The sequence below is a fragment of the Meleagris gallopavo genome, chromosome 5 (assembly GCF_000146605.3).
Source record: "Meleagris gallopavo isolate NT-WF06-2002-E0010 breed Aviagen turkey brand Nicholas breeding stock chromosome 5, Turkey_5.1, whole genome shotgun sequence".
Lineage (NCBI taxonomy): Eukaryota > Metazoa > Chordata > Aves > Galliformes > Phasianidae > Meleagris > Meleagris gallopavo.
Window position 1 is genome coordinate 22,458,551 of NC_015015.2, and position 26,984 is coordinate 22,485,534.

The 26,984-nt window shown below is 44.0% G+C and overlaps 1 protein-coding gene across 1 annotated transcript in view; it reads left to right on the forward strand.

Annotated features, from left to right (window-relative positions):
• Nucleotides 1–26,984, forward strand: part of LRP4 (LDL receptor related protein 4) — a 36,749-nt gene that overhangs the window by 207 nt on the left and 9,558 nt on the right. Inside the window, exons 2-27 of the mRNA XM_019616096.2 lie at nucleotides 4,229–4,412; nucleotides 7,160–7,273; nucleotides 7,722–7,838; nucleotides 10,255–10,383; nucleotides 10,704–10,823; nucleotides 10,968–11,093; nucleotides 13,356–13,481; nucleotides 13,952–14,086; nucleotides 14,255–14,380; nucleotides 15,787–16,017; nucleotides 16,319–16,475; nucleotides 16,823–17,040; nucleotides 17,368–17,544; nucleotides 18,098–18,220; nucleotides 18,909–19,117; nucleotides 19,737–19,818; nucleotides 20,458–20,563; nucleotides 21,476–21,677; nucleotides 21,994–22,183; nucleotides 22,429–22,560; nucleotides 23,221–23,361; nucleotides 24,073–24,159; nucleotides 24,360–24,531; nucleotides 24,615–24,777; nucleotides 25,019–25,244; nucleotides 26,496–26,799. Of these exons, the coding sequence (XP_019471641.1) occupies nucleotides 4,229–4,412; nucleotides 7,160–7,273; nucleotides 7,722–7,838; nucleotides 10,255–10,383; nucleotides 10,704–10,823; nucleotides 10,968–11,093; nucleotides 13,356–13,481; nucleotides 13,952–14,086; nucleotides 14,255–14,380; nucleotides 15,787–16,017; nucleotides 16,319–16,475; nucleotides 16,823–17,040; nucleotides 17,368–17,544; nucleotides 18,098–18,220; nucleotides 18,909–19,117; nucleotides 19,737–19,818; nucleotides 20,458–20,563; nucleotides 21,476–21,677; nucleotides 21,994–22,183; nucleotides 22,429–22,560; nucleotides 23,221–23,361; nucleotides 24,073–24,159; nucleotides 24,360–24,531; nucleotides 24,615–24,777; nucleotides 25,019–25,244; nucleotides 26,496–26,799 (4,097 nt within the window). The remainder of the gene's footprint in view (nucleotides 1–4,228; nucleotides 4,413–7,159; nucleotides 7,274–7,721; nucleotides 7,839–10,254; nucleotides 10,384–10,703; nucleotides 10,824–10,967; nucleotides 11,094–13,355; nucleotides 13,482–13,951; nucleotides 14,087–14,254; nucleotides 14,381–15,786; nucleotides 16,018–16,318; nucleotides 16,476–16,822; nucleotides 17,041–17,367; nucleotides 17,545–18,097; nucleotides 18,221–18,908; nucleotides 19,118–19,736; nucleotides 19,819–20,457; nucleotides 20,564–21,475; nucleotides 21,678–21,993; nucleotides 22,184–22,428; nucleotides 22,561–23,220; nucleotides 23,362–24,072; nucleotides 24,160–24,359; nucleotides 24,532–24,614; nucleotides 24,778–25,018; nucleotides 25,245–26,495; nucleotides 26,800–26,984) is intronic.

Here is a 26,984-nt window from a genome sequence, read left to right on the forward strand (position 1 = left end):
TGACCAGCGAAGTGCTTACATACAGTTCAGCAGTGCCGTTGAAAACATTTTCTGTTATTCTACAAAATGTGGCTGGTGGAATGTAGTGTCTCCTCTTCTTTCCTGGGAGCTTACTAGCAGCCTTTATTCTTCTTTGTGGACCTAAGGCCTGCTGTGCTGCAGAGCACAGCAAACAGATCTCTGTGTGCACGTGTGTTTGTGGATGTTGTGTATACACACGTGGGGCTCAAGCTGTAGGTGGTATGAAAACTTTGTAATTTATATTTGTTTCTGAATTAACTCCTCATTCTTCACGTGACGAAGAGATAGTCTAATCAAACAGTATTGTTCAAACTGCTGTGACCCAGATTAGGGCACCAGTCACTTGCTGTCCTTGGATACAAAGCAATCTGGTCACTGCAGGCAGTGGGGATAAAGTGTTCAAAGGACAGCGAGACGTGATTCAGTCTGCGTTTCACCTTATAAACCTCCCTTTCCCCCTGCCCTCCCCCTCTCCTTCAGCTTGGCCATAAAAGAGTGCCCTGTGTAATAGGAGTTGGGAGAGGGGGAGGAACAGCAGCCCTACGATAGACCTAGCTTTGCCGAAGCCTTGGATGATGTCCAGTGTGACCATGCAGAGGGATGAGCTCAGGGAAATGGTTGGAAGTTCAAAGGCCTTTTTGTGTTGCTCACTGTCGGTCGACAGATGTGCTGTCTTGGGCTGTCACTGGCTCGCTTTGCTCTTCCCACAAGCTTCCCTTCCTCGTGCTTGTTCCTTCTGCCTAGGAAAGCAGATTAGTTCCCATCTTTCTGGGCATTTTTCTGTCTCCAGCTCTCTCCTAGGATTTGCCTTTGCACATCTCTTTTAAGAAAACTGCAGCTGATTTGCACAGATGTGGAGAGATGAAACTGGAATCGAGTGGGGAAGTGGAGTAGTGAGGTGTTACTGTGTTTACCATTGTGTTATTTAATTCTGCTCTGAGCAGTGGTGAAAACATGTTAGTGCAATGATTATTTTCTCATCGGGGAAATCGTGCCTATGAAAGCCTTGCAGCTTTCCTAGGAAGTAATAAACAAAATAAATATCCTTAATTTTACCACTGGTAGAAGTGGGGCCAGAACTATCCCACAGTCATGCAATAATAACAATCAAATCTGAGGAGAAAATACCAATGTTCTTTTTCCAGTCTTCTAACTGCTAATCCAGTTTGTCCAGAGAGGTCTTGCTCCCTCTCTGCCGAGAGAAGTCCTTAATGTTTTGTTTATGTGGCCATGTATTCTTCTTCTGACTGAGAGAGGAAGAACATGGAAGTATGGCTTTTAAAATTAGTCAAGGCTGTGAAATATGCTTACCATATTGTATAGCTATTCTATCATGTCAGAGAAAAATACAGTGGAGGCTGTTTGAATGTCAAATACTATGTGTTTCCCAAGTGTGACGTCTTAACTTTTGAATTTTCTCTTAACTTTGTATTTCCAAACATCTTGTCTGGATATATTTACAACAGCACTAAACGTTAGCTCTGAGCTAATACTATGCCCTCAGCTTTCACTTCATAGGAATAAAACTCAATTCCATCAAAGTACAAAGAAATAAATGATCAGCATAAAGGCTGAATAATAGTAGTCCCAGAACAAAGAGCTGTACAGTGAAACTGAAGCTGACGTGTGTAGAACAAGCAGGAATGTTTCTTTGAAGACAGTTTGCTTTATAATGGGGAGAAGGGATTGTGGGCTGGGAGGGGCAGGGCTGGGAAAAGAGGTTAGGGAGAGGCTGCCCTTGCCTGAAAGCTGCTCCTGGAATCTCCTGCATTTTCCTTTGAAGCATCTGTTTCTGAACATGATTAGATTCAGGTTACAAATTTACATGGATCCCTGTCCTGATCCCATTGGCGGTTCCTAAGCTTTATGAAACATCAGCCTTTGTTCATTAGGGTTGTTTTTTTGTTTTTCTGCTTTTTGTCTTAAGTAGTTTTGGGATTTTTTTTTCTTCCTCCTTTATAGGAGAGCTCCTGTAGAAGGGGATTTATCTCCCCCCTGGTGCTGTCTGGGCTGGCACACACTTGCTGTCTGCTGGGGTGGGAATTAGGTCCTCCTTTGTATGTGTTTTGCTCTCTTTCCCCTGCTCATGCACCCCCTCCTCTGTGCTTGAAGCTCAATTTTTATATTTAGGGGAAGTATGAAATTGGCTGAACTGCTCCCTGTAGGGGTGGAATTTCATTTTGTGTCGTTACCTCATGAAGGGATGCAGCAGTTCAATGGGATAATGGTATCAGCTCTGAACCAGTGCTAATGGCCTAACCCTCTGCGAGCCTGAAGAATTCTCCCCTGGAGAGTCAGCATGCAAATTCCCTTCCAGGCGGCTCCTGTGCAGTCCTTTGGTGATTAGTCACGCTGGGACTGGGGAGAGCAGACAGAAAAGCATATGCTGGGGGGATGGTCTTAGTCCTGAAATGGCAGCTGAGGCCAGGGAAGGTTTGCTTCAGCGTGCAAAGTATGGGATCTGTCCTGGAAGGAGGGAGGGCTGATCTGTGGGACTGATCTTCTGAATCTAAAACTTTGTCTTGGTTTTGTCTGGAAGTAGAATTTAGGGATGTTTTCCCATTCTGTCCCCCATGAGAATGAAGGGGATGCCCCTTTGCTTTAATGCAGCAGCATGAAGAGTAAAGAAATGGGTCAGCTACTGGAAGGCCAGGGTACTGCTGGAGATATGGGGTGATGATACAGATTTGTATGCTTCCCTTTCCTTCATACCTCTCCAAGGCCTGAAGCTGGCGTGGTGTTATCTGGACATATATACCTACGCAAGGCATCCTTGAGATAATAAACATTTTTGCAAGGACTCGTGTCAAATTCTGTATTTTGCCATTCAACACAAGCTTCAGCATCATCTGTGGTGACATCTGCAATGATGTTCTGTCAGTTACAGGGATGCCTATGCCTGCCCTGTTACAGGAGTGACTGAAAAGATGATCCGCTTTTGTGGTTACAAAAAGAGGTGTCTGTTACAGTAGGTCTGAATTTAACTGCTCTGGTGTATTCTTAGGGTGAGAGACTTTTAGGACAGACGATTGGTATGAAATGTTGGAGGGCATGCTATAAAGAGCAGAGCTGTGAATGATTCTACGTAGTGTAATCCATACTGCTTTCACAGGACGTTGGCAGCAATCCTGTGGTGAATGGAAATGGAGGGTTAAGGAAGCTGGAAAAGCTGAAAACATGACTATTTGTGCTCCTTATCCAATCCTCCTCTTTGTGTGTGTGGTTGCTTTCTTCACAGTCTTCTTTTAACCCTCCCATCCCCCTTTGTGCTCCCACCTCCAGGATAGCATTGGCAGTGGAAGCAGAAGCATAGCAGGCAAGGGCTGGCCCTCCTGGTGACAGATGGGAGATGCTGTCGGCAGGCTGGGCTGGGATGAAAGGGTTTCAGGCACTGCCTGTGCTCCCCTTCATGTCACTGAGCTAACCTTGCTCTTTGGAGAACACACCTGTCAGGAACAGTCTTGTGCAGCCCCTTCCTTACCACAGCTGGCAGCACTTAAAAGCATGAACTTCCCTGGAGTTGAGTGTTCCTCTCATCTGTGGGGGAAGGACAGGGCTGATGCTGCTCCCTCTTGAATTTCATCTTTGTGGCTCCAGGCCTCGTTAAATGCTGTGGATTTGTGGTTCCACTCCATTGCCACCAGAATCCTGTGTAGGAAAGTGTCCCACACTCCCTCTTTCTTGGTCCCTTCTGGAGATGTCTAGCAGGATTTGAATTCTATTGCCCATAGCAGAGGTACAGTGAATATGTCCTGGATTCCTGCTTTTCCTTGCAGGTTCTTTAGACTAAATTGCTGGCAGATCCTCCAAGCTGAAACATGCATTTTATGTGTTTTTCATGCACCTTGCAAAACCCTGTTCCCAAAACCACTGCTTCTCATGGTTCTTACCCTAAAGAACTAACTGTGTGATTGAAACTGGGTGAACTGCATTGTGAAGCATACAGAAAAATGTTGATACTGTAATTTTCCTTGTTATAAAAACGTGCCATAAGAGGACGATAGCGGGCTTAAGGATGAAAGAGAAAAAATAAACTCAGTGGGGAGTAATGACAGCTCCTCTATTGTGGAAAGGTCAGTGTTTCTCTGGGGAGGAAAGACTGACAGGCTGCAAACTTACCCTGGCCCACCATCTGAGGCACAGCTCTTCCTCATGACTCAAAAATTCATGTATTTTGTTTATAAAAGATGTAGCCTTCCTCCACTAGGATGAAGGAACTTTCAGGAAGGAAGTTGACTGCAGCTTCATACTGAAGTGTTTTTCTGCTGTTGCAGTGCTGCCCACTTGCTCCCCCTTGGACTTCCACTGTGACAATGGGAAGTGCATCCGCCGGTCGTGGGTCTGCGATGGAGACAATGACTGTGAGGATGATTCTGATGAACAGGACTGCCGTAAGTCATCTCTCTAAGTGGAAAGGGTGGGTGCAGTGCCTACTTGCCGTGGCTGGGGAAAGCTAGCCCTTTTTATTGTGGAATTCTAAGAGTTTATCCGCTGAGGCAAACCCTTGGCTTGCAATAAGCGACATCCTTCCTCTGACAGAGGTGTTCCTGATGTCAGTAAGCCCTCCTGTGTTGGCACTTGGCTCACTGTTCAGATGTGTGTCCTGGGGGAGGGGATGCTTCTCCAGCCAGCTGCAGAACAGTTTATGCCCCACAGCCTTGCTAGTTAATGTCGCATGAAGTAGTTCCCTGAGCTGAGTGCTTCGTGTCCTCCCCTCTTCATGGAAATGCCTAACCTCTGCCAAATACCAACTGAACTGCTTGTCTGGCTAACTTCCTGTGGCCTCAGGTTCCACTGTCTGACTTTTCTGCTGTGCTTGCTTTTCTGCTGTCCTTGTCCCCAGCATCTTCTCCCTTCAAACCGAGTTCCCTGAGGAGAGAGAAAGGTGCTGTAGGGATGATGCCTGCGTGGACAGCAGTTACCCTGAAAGCTGGCTTGTCTGCTGCCTGCAAGGTGCAGTCTTCAGAAGAGCTGCCATGGCATGCTGCTAGCCGTGAGCACTGCTGTTTTGCTTCTACAGCTTATTAAAACAGAGGGAATTTTGCCTGAGCCCTTGGACCTTAGCCCCCTCCTTTTACACTTTTATGTTTTGTTATTTGTGGCTGGCTTCTGTTGGCAAAAGGTGTTCAGGGATGCAGCTTTCCTTCACTGAAACAGATCATCCAGTCTGTACTTGGCAGCGTGTGCTGGGGAACTAACGTCTTGCATAGCACTTGATCAGCTTCTTTGAAACTGCACTGGTTGCTGGAGCTGACATCAGGCTGCAGCTAGGAGCAGTATTTTGTGCTGTCTGGTTGATTGCAGCTGCTTGATAAGCATCACCCGGCAGCTCTTGAATTCTACAACAGTTGTGTGTGTGGTACTCCAGAGTGACTCAATCATATCTCAAGAAAATTAAAAATAATTCTCTTGGCTGTAAACTGTCTTTTTAAGTATTTATGCAATACTTGTGTGCTAATTAATTCACTTTTTAATCAGTATACCCCTGGTCTTTGCTATCTGGGCAGAGGACTGGAAAGCAGAGTTCAGGGTTTTAACATCTATTCTGTGTGATGTTCTGAATGGCTGGATTAAGCTTAGTTTCCTGATCCATTTTTCATGAAAGAAAAGATATGTGGTTCTGGATCCTTTCGGTCTTCTATTTTTTCATAAAAAGTTGGAATGCCCGTATATTTAAGTAGAGAAGGGTGTGATCAAAAGATCTGGAGACTAATGAAAGGAGTTGGTTTTCTGAATAAGAGAGTCCTAGGGAGTTGTCCAGACTAGCACTTAACTGTAGGAAGATTTATGATGGATTAAAGTCCTCAGGTACTAATTCTGCAGTCCCTTTTTCTTTCCTCGCTGGCCTGCAGACAAGCTTTTGTGGAAGATTGGCAGACAGAGTAGAGTGAGGCTGCAAATGCTGGAGAGTTTAGAAGAAGTTTAAATTTTCTCTTCCGCTTTTCAGTGAATTTTCTCTTTCACCTTTCCTGTGTAGATAACTTTGACATTGTGGGAAAAAAAGGTGGAGCTGAATTCCACCATTAAATGTTTGCCAGATCATGATAGCCACAGAATATCAGAAATTCAGGAATTGGAAGGGACCTCAAGAGATCATTGAGTCCAGCCTCCTAGCTAAAGCAGGTACCCTACAATAGGTTGCACAAGTAGGCATCCAGATGAGTCTTGAATATCTCCACAGGAGACTCCACAACCTCTCTGTCAACCTATTCCAGTGCTCCATCACCCTTCTAGTTAGTATGGAACTTCCTATGTTCAAGTTTTAGGCCACTGCTCCTTGTCCTATCACTACGCACCACCAAGAAGAGCCTGGCCTCATCCATCTGCTTCCCATCTCCCTTTAGATATTTATAAACATTTATGAGATTCCTTCTTGGTCATCTTTTCCCCAGGCTGAACAGACCCAGGTCACCCAGCCTTTCCTCACGTGGGAGATATTCCAGTCCTTTTATGACCCTCTGCTGGTCTCCTAGTAGATCCCTGTCTTTTGTGAACTGGACAGTCCAGAACTGGCATATTATTACAAATGTGGCCTCACCAAGAGTAGAGAGGGATCACCTCCTTTGACCCGCTGATCACACTCTTTTTAATGTACCCCGGATATCACTGGCTTTCTTGACCACCAGTCACACTGCTGGCTCATGGCCAACCTGTTGTCCACCAGGACCACCAGATCCTTCTCCTTCTCCACAGAGCTCATCTCCAGCAGGGCATCCCCTAACCTGTATTGATGCATATGGTTATTCCCCTTCAGTTGCAAGACTCTACATTTGTTCTGGTTAAGTCTTATTAATTTTTAAATTTTTAAGGAGGCATGCATTGCCAAAAAGGATCACTTGAACTTGACTTGGAGCTGTGCAAAAATACCAGCACATGGTGGATGACTCACTCTGCTCCTTTCTCCAGCCCTTGTTCTCAGGTTTTAGAGCTTGCTGTACTGTCAACATGCAGTTGGAGTGGGAGAGAGACATTCAGTGGCCATCCTGGTGTTGATAGGGAAAAGGAAAAAAACCTCTCCAACATGGCAGTATTCTTGAGGGAGGATGTTGCTCTATTTACGATATGCTATACATTTGTTTTTCTACTAGATAAATCTTTGTGCCTTACCTTCACCTTATTCTATATTGTGCCCTGGCAGCACCACGAGAATGTGAGGAAGATGAGTTCTCGTGTCAGAATGGGTACTGCATCCGCAGCCTGTGGCACTGTGATGGTGACAACGATTGTGGAGACAACAGTGATGAGCAGTGTGGTGAGTAGTGGTGCTGCCAATATGATGAATGCCCTGCTGGTGCTTAAAAAGGCATTGCACAGACTCCCACCTGTGCAGTTTTAAGATCCCCTTAGCACGTCAAGGGCTTGCGGCTGGCTCATCTGAGCAAAGTTTGTGTGATATTTTTTCCCTGACTGGCTGCTTGGGATCTCAGGCTGTGGCTAATTTGCCAGGCGAAAATCATTTGTGACTTGTTATTCCTTGACATGCCATTGTGAAATCCCATGGATTCCGTTTGAATCCACTACTCTTTGTCTATTAAATGAGCACTAGTGGTTTTGTCCAGGCACTGCATGACGTGAAAATGTGTGATTTAATGAGCAGTCATGTTTGCTGGTGCCCTAGGAGCATCAGGACTCTGGTGTGGTTTTTCCTGAGCATTCTAAGAAAAGTCAAAGATTTTTCTTTTGTATTGCTTTCTCTGCAGACATGAGGAAATGCTCAGAGAAGGAATTTCGTTGCAGCGATGGCAGCTGCATAGCTGAGCACTGGTTCTGTGATGGTGACACAGACTGCAAAGATGGTTCGGATGAAGAGAATTGCCGTAAGTGCTCTTCTTGCTTTGTAACGATAGGAAATAACCCATTGGACCTGCTCTTGTCTTGAGATTTGACACGTTTCCTGCAGCAGAGATCAGAAACAAGTCAGTTCTACCTGTACCGGTAGCTATGCTGCCTTCTCTTGTCTACCCCAGAGGGCACGAGAGGATGGTGTGTCTCTTGTGTTATCTCACAGAAATACTTGATCTGTTCCTGGCTACTTCTCTGTTGCTTCCCATGGCTATGTGACCTTGATCAGAGCAAGGGGCTTATGATGTAGTGAGTATAGCTGTATATAAGACTACAGGAGATAAAGGGCAAGGGGAAAAGGGAGAAAACAATTGCCTTCTTTATCCTCTTGTCTGAATCCTGCCCAGAATTTCTCAGGGGACTCTGCCCACTGATAATATCTTCAAGGACTTCATGCTGCTAACTGGCATGCTGCAAGGGCTACCTGCAAAACCAGCTCCTCACCATTCAGGTGCTTTATGCAGGACATTGTCTGATAAGGGATGGTAAACGAGCTAGCTAGAAACTGATTTGACTGATGGGAATGGAGAGAGATGGGGGTGTGAGAGCCAACAACGGTTGTCTTTTTTTTTTTGTTTTGTTTTCCACCATCATAGCCTTGTAGTAAATGGGACAAGAGTCTATTATGTCCCTTCCTGACCCCCACTCCCTCTTTGCTGTTAACTGTGCACAGTTAACGTCTGTGAAAGTTTCAGTGGTCCCTTCCCCCACCGTGCTCTCAAAGGCATTTTGCAGAATTTGTTCTAGATAGCAGGAAACTTCAAAAAGCTCTGGGAGGAGGGATCAGGGCTGCCAGCTCCTGAAGGGCAGGGGGAGTGGGTGCATGGAGGAGTTGTCTTTTATCTCTCTAGATAATGAGAGTTGGCAGCAAACCAGGGGTTGCAAACATTTCTAAGCTGGGAAAGGGCTCTAAGAGGAAGGCAGCTTCTCTTCCTCGCTTTTCCCCTCTCTTTTCTTCCTCCTTTGCCTATTGCTTCCCCACAGGCCACAGTATGCCCTGGGGGAGTGAGGGGAGATTTTTCAACCTTGCCTGCTATGGAGGTTTACAGGCAACCTGAATTGGTGCCCCTGCTCCTCTGAGCTGGAATGCCTCTCAAATTGTAGATGACAGTTTTTTCTGTAAGGCATTTTAGGTATGGAACTTCACTAAGAAGCTTTGTTTGGCTACCTCCTTTTATCTTATCTTCCTCAGCATGGCTGTCATCTTTTTCTTATGTCCAATGCTGCTCATTATTCATCTAAAACAATGTAGGACAAAGCTGTTTTTTTTTTTTCTTTTTTTTCCTATTTTATTTTATTTTATTTTATTTTATTTTATTTATTTTTTCTGGAGAATACTGGGGAGTAGGAGAGTCATATAATTTAATCACAGTACATGAGAATTTACATTACTGGCTTCACTTTCTCCTCAGAGAAGCCCAAACACTTCTTTCAGATTTCCTTGGTAAGAAGCAGGTTAACACACATTTCAGTACCCATCCACTGGATACTGGCTGAACTGGAGCTCTTACTGCATGCCTACAGGCATAGTTCCTGTCCCAGATTGCCATTCTTTGTTTTCCCTTTTATTTAATAGATCTGTTTTTGGAGCTCCTCAGTTGAAAGGGTCACGTGTCTGAAACATGCAGTTCATTTCTCTGGACAGTAGGAGAAGAGACAGATTCCGTTGTGTGGGACTCGTATTTTTCATCACTTCCCACACTGTATGCTGCTGAACAGAGAACAGTGGGAAAATCCTTGACTAGGTTTATTGGGCTCTGCCTGGGGTATGCCAGTGCTCCTTACTGATGAAACATAGTTTGTTTGAGTGATGGCTTGAGAGCGAAGGGAGTGAAGAAAGGTCAGGTGCAGAAGTGGGCACTCAGTTGCTTCCTGCTTCCTTTGGTCTTCAGGCGCATATTTTTGTTACAATTTTGAAGGAATTGTGCCATACTTTAACCTTTTGTTCTGATGTGCCTCTATATTAAGAGCTACTCAAAATGATAGTTTTGTTTTTATTTCTGTTTCTGTGTCTGTTTTTTGGAGATTTAATAACAATTAAAATTCTTTGCAGAGTGCACTAGGACAGTATCTTGAGCACAAGAGAGAAGGTGACACTCATAGATCTTCATCACTTTCTTTCTTTTTTTTTTTTCATTTTTATTTTTTAATAGGGTGTTGACTGCACAGTTGCCTTTGGTATAGCTTTAAACCACTCCTCAGTGAAGCACAAACAGCACTGATGGTCCTCTGAGTAATACAGGTCATGCAGAGATAGGCAGCAAGAACTAGCAATTTCCAACACTTTTCCACTGAATACTTGCTAGTTTTGTTATTAGATTGAGAAAGGTTGCATCTAAACTGGATTGTGCCCTGTTACCTTAGGCATATTTTGTTTGATTCCTTTGTTAGCATCAGATGTTCCAGCTGCCACCTGCAGCTTGGAGGAATTCCAGTGTGCATATGGGCGCTGCATCTTGGACATCTACCACTGTGATGGCGACGATGACTGTGGGGACTGGTCTGATGAATCTGACTGCTGTAAGTTAGTGCAGAGTGATGCATGGGTCCAAACATTTGACTTGCGAACCTAAATGGATTTTGAGTTGGCTGGAAAAACAGCCATCTAATTGATCACACACAAGCTGTCTCTTTTATTATTTTAAATTCAGGAAACTGAGAGTAGTGACAGGAATCACTGCATAATCAGCACATTTCTGTACGCAAGAATTAAAGCAGTTTCCAGGAGGGGTCTAGTCAGGACTGAGTTCCGCAATAGTAGCGGGAAAGTGTGGCATTAAGAGATTTCTTGGATGTTCCATTGGTCTGAATTCACTCAGTGTTTTTTAATATCCCTGCAGCATCTCACCAGCCATGTCGCTCTGGGGAGTTCATGTGCAACAGTGGCTTGTGCATTAATGCCGGCTGGCGGTGCGATGGAGACTCTGACTGCGACGACCAGTCTGATGAGAGGAACTGCAGTGAGTGCCGGGGACTAATGGGAATGTTCCATTTCTGCTGAATGCACGAGTGTGTGGGGGAATGTTATTGAAACTAGGCTCTTCTGATCATTCTTGCTCATCTGACTTTTTTCTTTTTTCTTTTTTTTTTTTTTGACCCCTCAGCTACATCTATGTGTACAGCTGACCAGTTCCGCTGTAAATCAGGCCGCTGTGTCCGTTTGTCCTGGCGCTGTGATGGGGAAGATGACTGCTCCGACAACAGTGATGAGGAGAACTGTGAAAACACAGGTTTGGTCTGCTGCTTTGCTGCTTGTAGCTAATAGTTCCATCCTGGAGGTAATGGATTGCAAAGTCTCCTTTGGATGGCTTGACAGAGTTCAGCCTCAACTTTCAGTGCTTCTCAAAGTGTGAGTTATGTAGGCTATTTTCTTTGCTCACAAACACATGCAGTTCTAGTGCTTCGACTAACTAAAGTGGTTGTGTTTTCACATCAGATCCCTGCATCTTTCTATCCTGTCCATGCTATGATTTACCACAAAGCTTTGAGGCAGTTCCACTCAGACTTGTAAATACTAATAATTTTCAAAGTTGCTACATTTGTTAAATAAGCATGAGTCTAGCTCATGCTTTATAGGTAATTCTGGGTAGCTTTTGTGTTGCCATATGAAGCTGCCAAGCAATTGTTAACAGGCAATAGATCAAAAGAAGTGTTATGAAAGTTAAGAAGGAATCCTTTGTTTTAGAGGTTAAGGATGCCAACCCCTGCTGTCCCCTCTACCTTTGCTCAGGAGTCTCTCTTGTTCTTTGTCATAATCATTTCCCTTATAGATAGATATTCTTTTATATAATTATGGATATAGAAAAGAAGAGGATTTCAAGAGACCCTCATATTACTGTAGGATTCAGGAAATATCTAGAATCTTCAATTTTTCTTAAATCCTTCAGGTTGTCTGTAGCCTTTGTTGAGGAGTAATGCATACTGGTCAGTGCATTTGTCATAGTGAGCAGAGTCCAGAAGTGTATACTGACCTGTCTAGATCTGTGTATTTTAAAAAGTGGGTTTACAGGTGATAAAAGGGATAGTTTAGAACTGTAACCATGGGCCTGTCGAAGAGTGGACAGTTTTTATTGTACAAGAAGAGCTGAGGCTGAGCTCAGAGGTCCTGGAGCTACGTCAGCTGTCATGAGCACCAGCATGCAGAAGATAGTAATAATAATCCTGGAAAAAGCAATTGTACTTGAGGAAAAAGCAGTAACTATGTTTCCTTGTCTTAATAACCAAAGTATTTAAAACAAACATTGAATTGTTGTTGCCCTGAAGCCAAATCAAAATTCCAGAGCCACTGAAATTCAACCTCTCCAAACAAACCCCAACATGGTTTAGTACAGCTATTGCTACCATAAAATTAATTGTGCAGTTCTGCGTTAGGTCTACAGTGATAGCAACAAAGAGTTAACCTGGAGGTTTTAGTCACAGCAGAACATGTACTGGCTCATCTGATGAGAAATAGCCTTAATGTCTGTAGCAAGAGTTAGAAACCTGTGATGCTTAGAATTATGTATTTTGCTGGCTATAGAAAGAAAGTTCCTAGAATGCTAGGAGATCAACTTAAGTAAGAATCTCTATCTTCATTATGATAAATGTGGTCCAAGTTTCAGAAACCTTTATTAAAAGTATTCCTGTGCCCTGAAAAGTGAGTCAGCATGTTTCTGTGTTCCCAGTTGGTGTGCCTGTTAGTTCTTATTTCTCTTTGACAATCTCAAACTACCCTTTTCCATTCTGCTTACAGACAGCCTGCCAAGTTATTTTTTTCTTTGCTGGTAACTGTATTGTCTTGTTGTATTCCTAGGATTATCAGAGTGTGATGATTTGGAAACCACTAACAAAATCAGCTTGAGAGATACAAGAAATAAGAGGCAATAGGACAGTGCAGTTATCATTGAAGAAACAATTAGATTGGCAGAGTCCCTACAAATAGCATTACTTTACTTTCAGGAATTCCGTAGTGTCCCTGCCAACAGCAGAAGTTGAAGTGTGTAGCTCATGTGTGAAATCCTGTTGCCTGAGCTCACATTTCAAGGATGCATGTAAATCTCATTCCAAGTCCGTCACAGTGCAGTTAGTGCTGGACAAGACACACATTCCTCAGCAGGTTTAAGATCCATAGCCTTGCTGGTTTGGCATTTCGGATGATTAAACTTGCTCCTCTCTGACACATGCTCAGGAACGTTGTGGAATCTGGAACCAAAGGGAATTAAGCTAAGACTCTGAAGTCATTCTGAGAGAAACTAAATAGCTGAACTTCCAGCAAAGCAGCATTGGAGTCAGTCTGGAGGAGAGCTAACAAGCCTCTGAGTCAATGTAAAGAAATTTGGAGCAGTATGAAGTGGAAGATGAGTTGAATTCAAGGAAAGAGGAAGTAATGGATTTCTGTTCATGTATAAAGATTGTAACCAATCTTAGAAAACGTTCTTTATCCATTACTTCCCCATGACCTTTGTTCCATCAGTAAGCTCTGGTGTGCTTACATTCCCCTTCCTCTATTGCAGGGACCCCTCAGTGTGCTCCAGACCAGTTCCTGTGTGGGAATGGGCGTTGCATTGGCCAACGGAAGCTCTGCAATGGAGCAAATGATTGTGGAGATGGCAGTGATGAGAGCCCGCATCAAAATTGCCGTAAGTTCTGCAAGTCAGGTCTTAAATATAAATGGAGGCACTGTGTGTGGGAGTCAATTTAGTGTTGCTGAAGGATGTGTGTAAGGAAGAAAGCTTGGGCCGTGTTAATGGAAGGGAGTGTGGGTTGAAGACTGAGGACGCTGACCTTTGTGGTTTTCCAATTGCATACTGTGGAGAAGGAATAATGGGGAGAAGATTATACTCTCAGGTATCAAAGTCTGTTTGCAGAGATAGTGAATCCCCAGCCATATTATTCTGAGTGTCATTGTCCAGATCTTGGGAGTAGCTGCTCCCTGTGGGTTGTGGCCTGCAGGGGACATTTCTGAGTGTAAAGACGCAGCTTCCAGCACAACCTGTATCCTCCCTGTCTTGCTTAGCCTGTTCTGGAGGTGACTGCTACTTAACAGCTGAGAACACAAGCAGCTGCTTTGTGGTTTCAGCTCAGTTGTCTTCATCTATTGCTTTCACAGGTCCACGAACAGGGGAGGAGAATTGCAATATCAACAATGGTGGCTGTGCTCAGAAGTGCCAGATGGTACGAGGGATGGTGCAGTGCACCTGCCATACAGGTTACAGGCTTCTGGAAGATGGCCGGTCATGCCAAGGTGAGTTTTTGGAGCAATAGCCTCTTCCCTGCTGCTTTGATGTGCTTGGAGTTGATAGCTATGATGGGGTGCAAATTGGAGCATGAAGACAGAAGCAAGCTTGTGGTGAGATTGTTAGGCTTGTTAATTTTATAATAGTAATTTTATCCCTTTGTCTCTAACATGCAGATGTGAATGAATGTGCTGAGGAAGGTTACTGCAGTCAAGGCTGTACCAACAGTGAAGGTGGCTTCCAGTGCTGGTGTGAGCAAGGCTATGAGCTGCGCCCTGACAAGCGTAGCTGCAAAGCTCTAGGTAAACAGAAATTCAGTCTTACTCTAGTGCATGTTTGTTGGTTCAATTCTTTTAACTTTGCCTTTAATGCTTCACTGGCAACATTATGCTGCTCACACACAAGGAAGTACCTGGATTTATATTAGGTATGCTTAGGTTGTTGGTGAAAACCTGTGAAAATTTTATGATTTTGACTGTGGGGTGGTGTTTCACTGTTTCCTTTCCTTGCCAGCAGGACAGCCTCTGCTTTCTTTTCTTATTCCTTGTCATTCCAGGTGGTCTACACCCTGAGACAGAAACAGCATCCTGTTTCTGTTCAGGAAGTGTCTCAGTCCTTCCTTGTCAGTGAAGCTGTATCACACCTCTTTGCTCTGGTTTGACCTTAGATGCTGGTCACCATTTCTGAGTGGCTGCTGTAAGGACATCTGTTTTTTAAGGGCATCTGTACATTTGTTTAACTTGATTCCTCAGCTCCCAAGATATAAAAGCTGATGAATTAGGAATTCAATTTCAGGAAATAAGAACGTAATTAGGAATTACCCTAATGAAATCCATAAAGAATCATAGGATGGCTTAGAATGGAAGAGACCTTAGAGATCATCAAGCTCCAACTCCTCTGCTGAGCTCAGGGTTGCCAGTAAGTAGGTCAGGCTGCCCCAGAGCCTCATCCAACCTCACCTTGAACACCTCCAAAGATGGGGCATCCACAGCTTCTCTGGGCAACCTGTTCCAGTGCTTCATCACCTCCAACTAAAGAATTTTTTCTAATGTCTAACCTAAATTTCCCCTCTTTTTGTTTAAAGCCATTTCCCCTTGTGCTGTAATTAACAGACAATGTAAAAAGTCACTCTGCTTCCTGCTTACAAGCTCCCTTCGAGTACTGGGAGGCTGCAATAAGGTCTGCTTAGAGCCTTCTCCAAGCTAAACAAACCCAACTCTCAAACTTTTTTCATAAAGAACTTCAATTTTTTTTTTTTTTTTTCAGTACAAGTATCTACTGACTTACTTTATATCTGGCTGAGGCATACTTTAACTGTGTCCTGTTCTGCTGTGGTTGGAGGTTGCGGTAGAAGGTGTGGTAGAGCTTGTGTGTTTGCATGGCTGGAAGGTGGATAGAGACAAAGGAGACTATAAACTTGCTGCCAAGTGTGTGCCTAGTGGTATGGCTTCAGGTGAGATGAGCTCAAATGGGACCTGGACTGATCACATCTTGCTGAGTGAACATTTGCCAAAAGTTTAAAAACTGCTCATTTTCAAAGTAGAAATATGTGTAGGGTTAGGAAAGGAGCTGTCTGAGCTGTTCTGTAATTGGGTGTTGGTTTCTTACTACCAACGCTGCAAGACTGTGTTCTGAGACTTGTAGTAAAGGCAATAGTAGGCAGGACCCTATCAAAGTACTCTAATGCTGTCTTCTCATATATCCTCAGGGCCAGAGCCAGTGCTGCTCTTTGCCAATCGAATTGATATCCGGCAAGTCTTGCCTCATCGCTCAGAGTATACACTGCTCCTGAACAACTTGGAAAATGCCATTGCCCTTGACTTCCACCACAGCAAGGAGCTGGTATTTTGGTCTGATGTCACTCTGGATCGCATAATGAGGGCCAATCTGAATGGTAGCAATGTGGAAGAAGTGGTTTCTACAGGTCTGGAGAGCCCAGGTGCGTCACCACAAAAAAGGCAAAAGCTTGTTCCCTGTCTATGGTGTGAGAATAGGGATGGGTGAGTGGAGATAAGTAGGTACCCTGTGTTCAAAAAAGAATACATCTCCTTAAGCACTGGACTGGGCTGAATGGAATGTGAGATAATTGTCCCCCTGGAATTTATCTCTGCTGACAGAGAATAAATAAGATAAGAGGACAGAATTGGGCCTTTCTTGAGGCTAAGAAGGAAAGGGAACATTTTTTCTGAGCAGAGCCTGCTCCTTATTTCATTCTGTGCTTCATTCTCCCCTGGAGATAGGTGGACTTGCTATTGACTGGATACATGACAAATTATACTGGACAGACTCTGGAACATCTCGAATTGAAGTAGCAAACTTGGATGGTACTCACAGGAAGGTGCTTTTGTGGCAGAACCTGGAGAAACCCCGGGCGATTGCCCTCCATCCTATGGAGGGGTGAGTGAAAACTTGAGTTCTCAGTGAGCCTTCCATGCAAGGGTTGGGTGAACAATGGTCACTGTGGTGCTCCTGGGTGCAAGCTCCTTGCTTGGTACCTGTAGTTTGGGAAGCTTTGCAAGGGTTCTGAGGGCTTTCAGAGCTTTAGTCCTACTCTGGACTCTTCAGCTTTCAACAGCCTGAAAGTGCTGGGTGTTACCTTTCTATCTGTTGCTTCTCCCATGTATGGAACCCATTCTCATGCACGAGGTCACAGGATCAACATTGTTTTGCTCTGATAGGAAGTGTTGCAGTGTGCATTAGGTGGGACGTTAGTATTCTAATCTTTGTCTCCCTGCCCACTCCAGCACAATCTATTGGACTGACTGGGGCAACACTCCCCGCATTGAGTATTCCAACATGGATGGCTCTAATCGGCGCATCATTGCGGATACACACCTCTTCTGGCCCAACGGACTGACCATTGACTATGCAGGGCATCGGATGTACTGGGTGGATGCCAAACACCACGTCATCGAGAGGGCCGACCTCGATGGACGGAATAGGAAAGCTGTTATTAGCCAAGGTAAGTAATGGAAATGTTCTCTGCAACAAAGAAGGCATGGTGCTTAGCTGAGCTTCAGAGCCACCTGCTTGTAGGTGACTTGTTATTCTATGGTTATTTATTTTTTAATTGCTGTGGGATGAATTCTGCCACTAATAAGGGATGGGCTTTGCTACCCAGACATCAATGGACAGGAGAGAGGAAGTATCTTGTCACATTAGTGTATGGTGAATTTGAGCAGATTGACTGTGGCAGTGCTTAAGGGATACTGGTAAGAGTTCCCTTGCTCTCTGCTAGCACAAGTCCTGTTGAACATGATGGAAACCCCATATTGGATGTCTGTTGCAGGCCTTCCACACCCATTTGCTATCACCGTGTTTGAGGACAGTTTGTATTGGACGGACTGGCACACCAAGAGCATTAACAGTGCCAACAAATTCACAGGCAAGAACCAGGAGATCATCCGAAACAAACTCCACTTCCCCATGGACATTCACACACTGCATCCTCAGCGTCAGCCAGCAGGTAACTGCAGAGAGAGTAGAGACCAATTTGAGCTGCTGGTAGAACTGTTGCTGCCACCCACCCTTTAAAGCAGAGAGATGTCAAGCCTGAACCGAGGGTACTGATGCATCCCCCACTTCTGTCCGGGGCTGCTGCGGCATTTGCTCCATCCAGCAGCTCAGTTTAGGTGCCTCAGCGGCGGTAACCCTGTGCTATGTTTTACCGCAGCTCCCCCTGCTGACACTCAGAGGTGAATGCTTTGCAGTGAGAAACAGCTCATGACTGTTTGGGGAGAGATAGGAGGAACATAAGTGAGCGCTAGCAATGACTGACACTTCCCACAATCCTTTTAAATTACTGTAATCTGTGTGGGAAGTATACTTATTTAAATGTTTTTCTACTATACTGACTCCTAAAAATGGAATTGGTGCTTTAATTTGACTTCTTATTCTCAGTGTCTGCGTAGACAAGTTAACTCATTCACGCGGGGCTTTGAACCTTGGTTGGTATTTTTCCCCTTCTTTTTGCTCTTTGCCTTATGCGTGGTTATTTTTGTCTTTGGCTACTTGAGCAGGGAGAAACCGCTGTGGGGCCAACAATGGGGGCTGTACACACCTGTGCCTGCCGAGCAGCAAGGATTACACCTGTGCCTGTCCCACTGGCTTCCGCAAGACCAGCAGCCATGCCTGCGCTCAGAGTAAGTGAGGTGGGACCACAGCCTGCGTGTCCAGATGTTTTGTGGGTGGCAGAGGGTTGGTCATGGGAATATGCAGCGGTTTCTTCCAAGAAGATACAGCTAGATGGACTGGATAATATTAAGGGCCCTCTCCTTTTTGAGGCATTTCTTTGTTCCGCATTCCCATTCCTTTCACTAGGCTGGATGGGTGGGGTGCAGAGAAGCTCGGTCCATAGGTCCTTACATCAGGGCTGCTACTAATGCCACACTGCCTGTCAAAGCTTTTCCTAAAGCTTTCATAGGAGCTGGGTCAGTGATGACCAAGATATTCAACCTTGTTGACTGCCAGAGTTTCTCTTAGTTTGCAGCCATGTGGGAGAATTAGACCAACTGTTGTCCTAGATTCTCAAGACATGGCAAAGCTGTTTAATTTGGAAATACACCTATGCCATTTTTTTAAGAATATGGTTGAATTTGTTCCCTTAGCAAAGATTACCCCAGGATGCAGTTCTTCACTCCTACGCTGATCCCAGTCCCTTATAAGATGATAATTTTTGCTATCAAGATGCAATACACATCTTGGGCTGTGACCTGTCAATGAGAGTTGATGTAAATGATTAGGTTTGGATATAGCAGGGAATTGTCTGTGTCTATCACTGTGTTGTTGAACTTAGAGAAATTAAAAGGAGACCTTTCGACCTTTGATCAGGTCTTGACAAGTTCCTGCTTTTTGCCCGAAGGATGGACATCCGTCGGATCAGCTTTGACACAGATGACCTGTCAGATGATGTCATCCCCCTTGCTGATGTGCGCAGCGCAGTGGCTCTGGACTGGGACTCAAAGGATGACTATGTCTACTGGACAGATGTTAGCACCGACTCAATCAGCCGAGCAAAATGGGATGGATCAGGCCAGGAGGTACAGTGGTTAACTATGTGTGGAGACCATCTAGCCAGGAAACTCCTTGTGCATCAGACTTGAAGCCATTAGGGAACACTGGCTTCCTAAGGAACTGTAGTTCATGTTGGATTTATTGTTCATTGATTTGCCTAGTTTTGGCAATAGTGAGCTCTGACATCAGTGAACACTTAAAACACAAGTTTGGTGTAGGTTCCTGTTTATCTGGAAAACCCTAAAGTGGGAAAAAGCATGTTGATTTACAAGCTGTGGTTGAATCCTCTGTTGTAGCCCTAGAATCTGAGAGGAAGATGTGTTGCATTTTCTGTTACGTACAATATTGTAACAAGAGCTGCATGCCTTGGGACTTGCACATGCCCTTATGCTATTGTTATCATTAATGAGGCAAACAGAATTCAAGAGTTGGAGTTGTGTTTTGAACAGACATAAAAAACATGTATAACTTCAAGCATAAAACTTATTTGAACTAGTAAGTCCTTAATGCTCTCTCTCATATCTTATTGTTTTGCTTGAACTTCTGTCTTTTGTCATGTTTGTGAATGAGTAGTGCATTAGGGTTAGTGCCTTTTCACTAGGGTCTGATCTCACTAAGGATTCTCTTGTTTTTGTTTTTATTTAGGTTGTGGTGGATACCAGCCTGGAAAGTCCAGCTGGACTGGCAATTGACTGGGTCACCAACAAACTGTACTGGACTGATGCAGGTACTGGGCTCCTCTGCTTTACTGGAGTTTCAGTCTTCATTATGAGTAATGAAAACTGAGTAACAGCTGAATGGTTCTCTTCCTCATTACAAATTTGTCTATTTCTGTCTAGCAAAAAAGCCCACATGAAATCAAAGTCCCATAAACAAAGGGGAGGTTGAAGTGGAAGCATTAGTTAACCTCTCTTCATAATGTTCCTGGTGCTAATTCTTTAGAATTATAGCAGAAGTCAAGTTCCACTGCTCTCTTGCTACAAAGCTTGTATCTGTGCGTGTTCACATCATATCTTCCAACACTACATCTTGGGATGCAGCAGATAGGATTTGAAGTTATTTCCCTGTCGGAGTATGAGTTCGAAGAGATGTAAGAAAGGTGATTCTTCTCCAGCTGTTGTCCTATGTCTATACTGTATAGATACTTTGATAGCTTAGGAAAGTGCTGACTTGCACTGACACAGAACTTGGCACCAGTCACAATCACACAGGTGACGGGGGTGATACTTTGAGCCACATTTCTTATTTATCTTCCAGACAGGGAAAGAGATGGGGGATGGAGAAGAAAGCATTGCTTTATGGATAGTGTTTACCTTATCTATTGTTATTTCAGAGGTGTTGCCTATTTCTTTCTCTCAATTTGTAGGAACAGATCGAATAGAGGTCTCCAACACAGATGGGACCATGAGGACTGTTCTGATCTGGGAGAACCTAGACAGACCTAGAGATATCGTAGTGGACCCTGTTGGAGGGTGAGAGATTCTTTTTTCTGGGGTGACAGGGAAATTCTTTTCTGTCTTAAGACGTTAAAGTGTTTTGATTTAATGCAATTATCTCTCTGACACCTTTGTTCTACATTCTGCTGAAGTCTGAAATTAGAGACCTGATTTTGGATGTTAGTGGAACAAGATAAGCTGGAGTAACTGCGTTTCATGCTGCGAGAGCAGTCAGATATTTTTATTTGTTTATCCTTGGTATCTAACAACTAAAGATCTGGTACAGAAAATGTTGTGAATTAGGCAAACAAGATGTTTCCATTTAATCGTTTCACGTCTATGTTGAATTTATACTCAAGTACTCTGTTTATTAACCACGGTTGAAACAGAAGGATCTCCTCAGGTGTAAATTAGGGCTGATCTTAAGCACAATGTGACAGTAGTGACTCATTTGCTTCAAAGCATTGTGTCAGTGGGAGTACTGAATGATCAAATGCACCACGGAAAGCAACACTTGGTAGGTTAACAGAAACAAATGGTTTCAATAAAAGATTTTGCTTCTTACAAGAGTGTGGAGCTGGGAACTGCATGGATAGAAATAAGTGTGCCATAGTTTCCTTGAGTGGATTACTGAAACACCAGTGCAGCAACAGTACAAAGGGCTAATGGTGAAGACTGGTAAATAATTGGTTAGTTATTAGATCTGTAACTTTATCCTCCATGTTTTAATAAGGCCAGCGCATGGGCTGTGGAAGGGATATCAGTTTGAGTATAATTTCAGGCATAATACAAAAACCCAAGGCTGAACATAAGTATGATGTTAGTCTCATGCTGGTTTTTGCTAGCTGCTGAAGGCATCAGGCTCTTACTTCTCACTAAAGTCAGTGTCCAACTGTAATGGCAGTTACAGACTTCACGTATTCACTTCTATCTTGGCCTTGTGTTCAGATTCATGTACTGGACTGACTGGGGAGCCAACCCAAAAATTGAGCGCGCTGGTATGGATGCTTCAAATCGCTTGGTGATCATTTCCTCCAACTTGACGTGGCCTAATGGCTTGGCCATTGACTATGAGTCACAGCGCTTGTACTGGGCAGATGCGGGCATGAAGACCATTGAATATGCCAGTCTGGATGGCAGCAACAGGAAGGTACGGAAAACATCTTTCAGGAGGGAGTCTGGGAGCGTGAGTCCTAGAGCACAGAGTGCTGATGGCCCCTGCCTCTCTTTCCAGTTGAAAGTGAAATCTTCCAAATCAAGACATGCTGAACTGCTTTCACCAGGAGAGAAGTTCCCTTTCAGTTGTAACCTATGTTTGAGGGAATCTCTGTTTGAGGGCTCATGTTGCCCCATCACTGCTTGTGCTGTGTCTGTACATTTTGATGTTGAGAAGGGGCAAGGGAAGCCTCTTTTCCTTAGTGACATTTAGTAATGTTTTTTGGGGGGATTGGGGGTGATCTGACTAGGTGCTGATTGGGAGCAATCTGCCTCACCCGTTTGGACTTACTCTTTATGGCGAGAGAATCTACTGGACAGACTGGCAGGCCAAAAGCATCCAGAGCGCAGATAGAAGGACTGGGCAGGCACGGGAAACGCTGCAGGACAATCTGGAGAATCTTATGGATATTCATGTTTTCCACCGGCATAGGCCACCAGGTACAGAACTCACCCCAAGCTACACTGAGCTTAGAGTTTATTCAGTCTGTAGTATATGTCACTGCCTCCTGAAAGGAGCTGAGCTATCTGTCAGCCCTCAATGCCTTAAGTCATGGAATATGAGAGCATGAGAATAACTTGCAGCTTGGTATTTAAGAACATTTTAGAATGCATTTCTGTAGCTGATAGATCCCTTTCTTCTGCCCATCCTGCTGCTGTATGGGTTCCTGTTATCTTTCCTATAGTACATACACCGTGTGAAGTTAATAATGGAGGCTGCAGTCACCTGTGCCTTCTGGCACCTCTTCCAAAAGGTTATAGCTGTACCTGTCCTACTGGGATCAACCTACAGTCTGATGGCAAGACGTGTTCCACTGGTAAGTCCATTCTGTAAGATTTTCATTGGGGGTGGATCACAACTACATTCTGGTCCCTTCCCTGTTAGAGAACAAAATTTGCTTTTATGCGCTTACCTGCTTTACCTGCTTGAAAAGCCAATCTTGATGTCTGTACTTTCAGTGTGACAGAGAAATACTATAAAGAAACAATTTGATAACTGTATTGTTGCAGAAGAAATTGTTCTTGAAATTGCATTTGGCAGCTAAACCAGATGTCACATTTTGCCCATATTTTTGCTCTAATCTTGAAGTGGATTCCTTAGTTATCAGGTGCTATATTCTTTAGTAGTTCTGTACATCTTCCTCTTGACCCTTATTTTGAGGATTGCAAAAAACTCCTGATTTCAGGCCATGGTACATCCATTCACACTCCTTAATAGGAAAACTGATTCCTAATTCCTGTTCCCACTCTTTACCAGAATCAACTCTTCCATGAGTACACTCATTTTCAACTTGGAAATGAAGAAGCATTTCATGTCACTCAGTATAGCTCTTGTGCCCAGACTCCCATAGGCAGAGATCTGTGACTTCCCCTTTTCCACTTAGATGGATGTCAGCTCCAGAATGCTCAACAAATTATATCTGAAACTGCATGATTTTTTTTCTCACTGAAAGCAGTTTATTTTCAACTCTCTGCAGGAATGACCAGCTTTCTGATCTTTGCCAGAAGGACTGACATACGGATGGTCTCTCTGGATATTCCCTACTTTGCGGATGTCGTTGTTTCAGTCAATGTCACCATGAAAAACACCATTGCAATTGGAGTGGATCCTCATGAAGGTCTGAACTTCATAGTGTATCCAACTGCCTGTTTGAAAGGCAATAAGTGACTTCAGTATCTGAGTAGATACTCAGATACTCAGACTTCAGTGTCTGAGTAGAGATCAGGGTGCAAATTTTACTGTAGATTGTGAACTTGAATAGACTTTTTTTTCTATTATGTGGTGAAAATGTTCCTTTCTTGATGGGGATGTTCTTATATGAGGACAACCCCAACTGAATGGAAAAAGTTGTGTGCTGTATTGACTGGGATCCCTGTGCATTTTGGATTTAAGAATGCTTTCCACCAACCAAAGCCTGCTACTGCAGTAGAGCTGAGACAGTGGCTGTTGGTTTATACTAGAATCTGATGCTGCGTTGATGTAAACCTGTTGTATAGTAAGATCTGATTGCTCTCCTCTGGGACATTCTGAGAAATAAAATGTGAAACTCTTCTACTAGCTTAAAAAGTATTATATGTACCTTCTGTAAAGCTCATCTTATTAGAATAGCAGAAATCTATTCTAATAGCCTGCATGTACACACCTTTTGGGGATGACTGGAACATGATAATTTGTACTCTTCTATCACTCTAGTGATAGAACAGCCTTGTGCTGCTGTTATTTCTCTGTAGTCACGTCTGTCTCAAATTGCCTAGCTGGTAGTCAGACACCTGGGTCTGAACTGCTAAGGATTTTAGTCATTTATTTAGGTTTCTCTTCTTCAACCCAGGAAAGGTTTACTGGTCAGACAGCACACTGCGAAAAATAAGCCGGGCTGCCCTTGATGGCTCCAAATTTGAGGACATCATCACCACAGGTAAGAGTGATTTTTGTCCTCTTGCCTCTGTGCAGGGTGAAAAGAGAGATGAGATTCTCTGGTGGAGTAATCTCTTTAAGTTTTTGGTGGAAGGGGGCAAAGCCTAAAGCATCTTGATGAAGAGCACAAAGGCAATATCGGAAGTTCCTGACTAAGCCGAGAGAATGAGAAGTGATTGATACACCTTTGTGTTTTCTCAGGTCTCTTGACTACAGATGGGCTGGCTGTGGATGCTATTGGCAGGAAGATATATTGGACAGATACAGGAACAAACCGTATTGAAGTGGGCAATCTTGATGGCTCTATGAGGAAAGTCTTGGTCTGGCAGAATCTGGACAGCCCACGGGCAATAGCCTTATACCATGAGATGGGGTTAGTGTTGTCAGGAGGATTATCTAGGGATTGGAACACAACTTCTTACCTCTATTTCCATAACACTTGCTGCTTTTCCCTAGCTATATGTACTGGACAGACTGGGGTGAGAATGCCAAGCTGGAACGCTCTGGGATGGATGGCTCAGGACGTGTGGTTTTGATCAGCAACAACCTGGGCTGGCCCAACGGACTGGCAGTGGATAAGGCTGGATCCCAGCTGCTCTGGGCTGACGCACACACTGAGGTCTGATTCTGTTCTTAGGCATTGTTTGTCATTGGATTTGTGGCAGCCTGGAGGCTGTTTTGAAACCCTTGAGCAAGCTGTGGAAAGAACAAGGAGAATATAAGCTTTTTTGAGTGCTTGGGCTCTGGGAGGGTGGAGAGGAATATCATCACTAACTCAGGCTCTGGTTGCCACTTGTTGTAGTCATTGTTAGTCATCAGTGTTTTGAGTGTGGGGCTGATGTACTTGCTTCTTTCTTCAGCGTATTGAGGCTGCAGATCTCAATGGTGCTAACCGCCGCACCCTGCTGTCCCCAGTGCAACACCCCTATGGCCTCACTTTGCTGGACTCTTACATCTATTGGACCGACTGGCAAACTCGCAGCATTCACAGAGCTGACAAGGACAGTGGTGCCAATGTCATCCTGGTGAGGGCAAACCTGCCTGGCCTCATGGACATTCAAGCTGTTGATAGGGCACGGCCCCTCGGTGAGTAGGCTGTTCCCAAATGAGTAGTGTATGACTGTGATGACAGTAGCCCTTGAAATCTGTCACTGGAAGGAGTCCTTTGAGGAAGCATGAGTGATAAAAGTAGAGCACCAGAATCAGTTTTTCTTTTCTTCTTCTCTCTTGTGTAACTATTTTAAACTTTTCCTGTTTATCCAGCTCCATACATCTGTTGTTTATTTCTTACTGCACTCCTTTCTTCTCCTTCATTCCATTTCCTACGCTGGATTGTACAGACAGTCTCATTCTCACACACATCAGGGCCTTTTTTAAGAGGATTGAATGAGTCATGCCATGTTGCATTTCACCTGAGTCTACTGGGAATGGACTCTCTCTTTTTTAACTCCAAAAGATGCTCGTTCCTCTTAAGCTCGTTGTTGAAACCTTAGTTCTAATAATTTTTTTGCCCAGCCGTTGCAGGCTTCATCTTCTTTGTTCTACAAAATCAATGCTGCTTTAGCTGATATTAATATATCATACTTTCAAACTATTCTGTGCTAGAGCCAGATTCCTTATGTTATTCTTTGGGGATCCTATACAATCTCATCTTACCTCCTTGTTCTTGAGTCTGAGTTGTTGCTTTATTTCAGTGGAATTTCCCCAGTGCGTACTTCTACAGAAAACGCCGTACTGCTTCTGCTGTAGCTGCTAACAGTAGAACATTGCTCTTGACATATAACTTTACAGTATAACTTCAAGCTATTAGAAACTCCAGCCATCATATATCCTTGTTATGTTTCCCCCACTCTGCTCCTTTTGGGCTTCTCCTCCTGTTCCCTGCACCTTCTGTACTTATCCACTCCAAACAAATATGTGCTGGTTTTTCAATTTAAAAAAACAACAGCAAAACCCTAAGACATGACCCTAATATGTCAAACACTTGCAACAGGCTTCTCTGATGCCTTTGTTTATTTGTCGCTGTGTGCAGCTAACTTGAAACAGAAGCTTCTTTGTCAGTCTGGCCTCTGGTGCATTGTCGTGCTGCTTCTTCACAGGGTGGGATCTTTCAGTCAGCATTATTTCTTTGCAGCTATGATAAAGATCAGCTGCAATTCTGAATCTATCAGCATTTGGCCAGTTCTTTTTCCAAGAGAAAATTATGAAGAGCTGTAGATTCTCAGAGAGGCTGAACTCAATTGCTAGCAGGTTATGCATGTATGTAGCCTTTAAAATTAAGCTTTGGTCTCTTGGAAACACATTGATCCTAAAGCTGTGCTTTCCCTAATTCCTAAGGCTTTAATAAATGTGGAGTTCGTAACGGTGGCTGCTCCCACCTTTGCTTGCCTCACCCCACTGGATTCTCCTGTGCCTGCCCCACTGGCATCCAGCTGAAACGAGATGAGCAGACATGTGACTCTTCTCCAGAGACCTACCTGCTTTTCTCTAGCCGTGCTTCCATTCGTCGTATCTCACTGGATACCAGTGACCACACAGATGTGCACATCCCTGTCCCTGAGCTGAACAATGTCATTTCTCTGGACTATGACAGTGTGGATGGCAAGATTTACTACACAGATGTTTTTCTTGATGTCATCAGGTGAGTGCCAATGATCTACTTGGCCATTGCCCAGGTCACTAGCTATGTGTGCTAGCTGTGCCACAGCAAGCTGTGGAGTGCCATTAAGTTGAGGGGACCATGAGATGTCAATATACCACTGCTCAAACCTAGTCTGTGGCACACAACATCATATGTATTGTTGAACTAAATGCTGAAGGTGTATT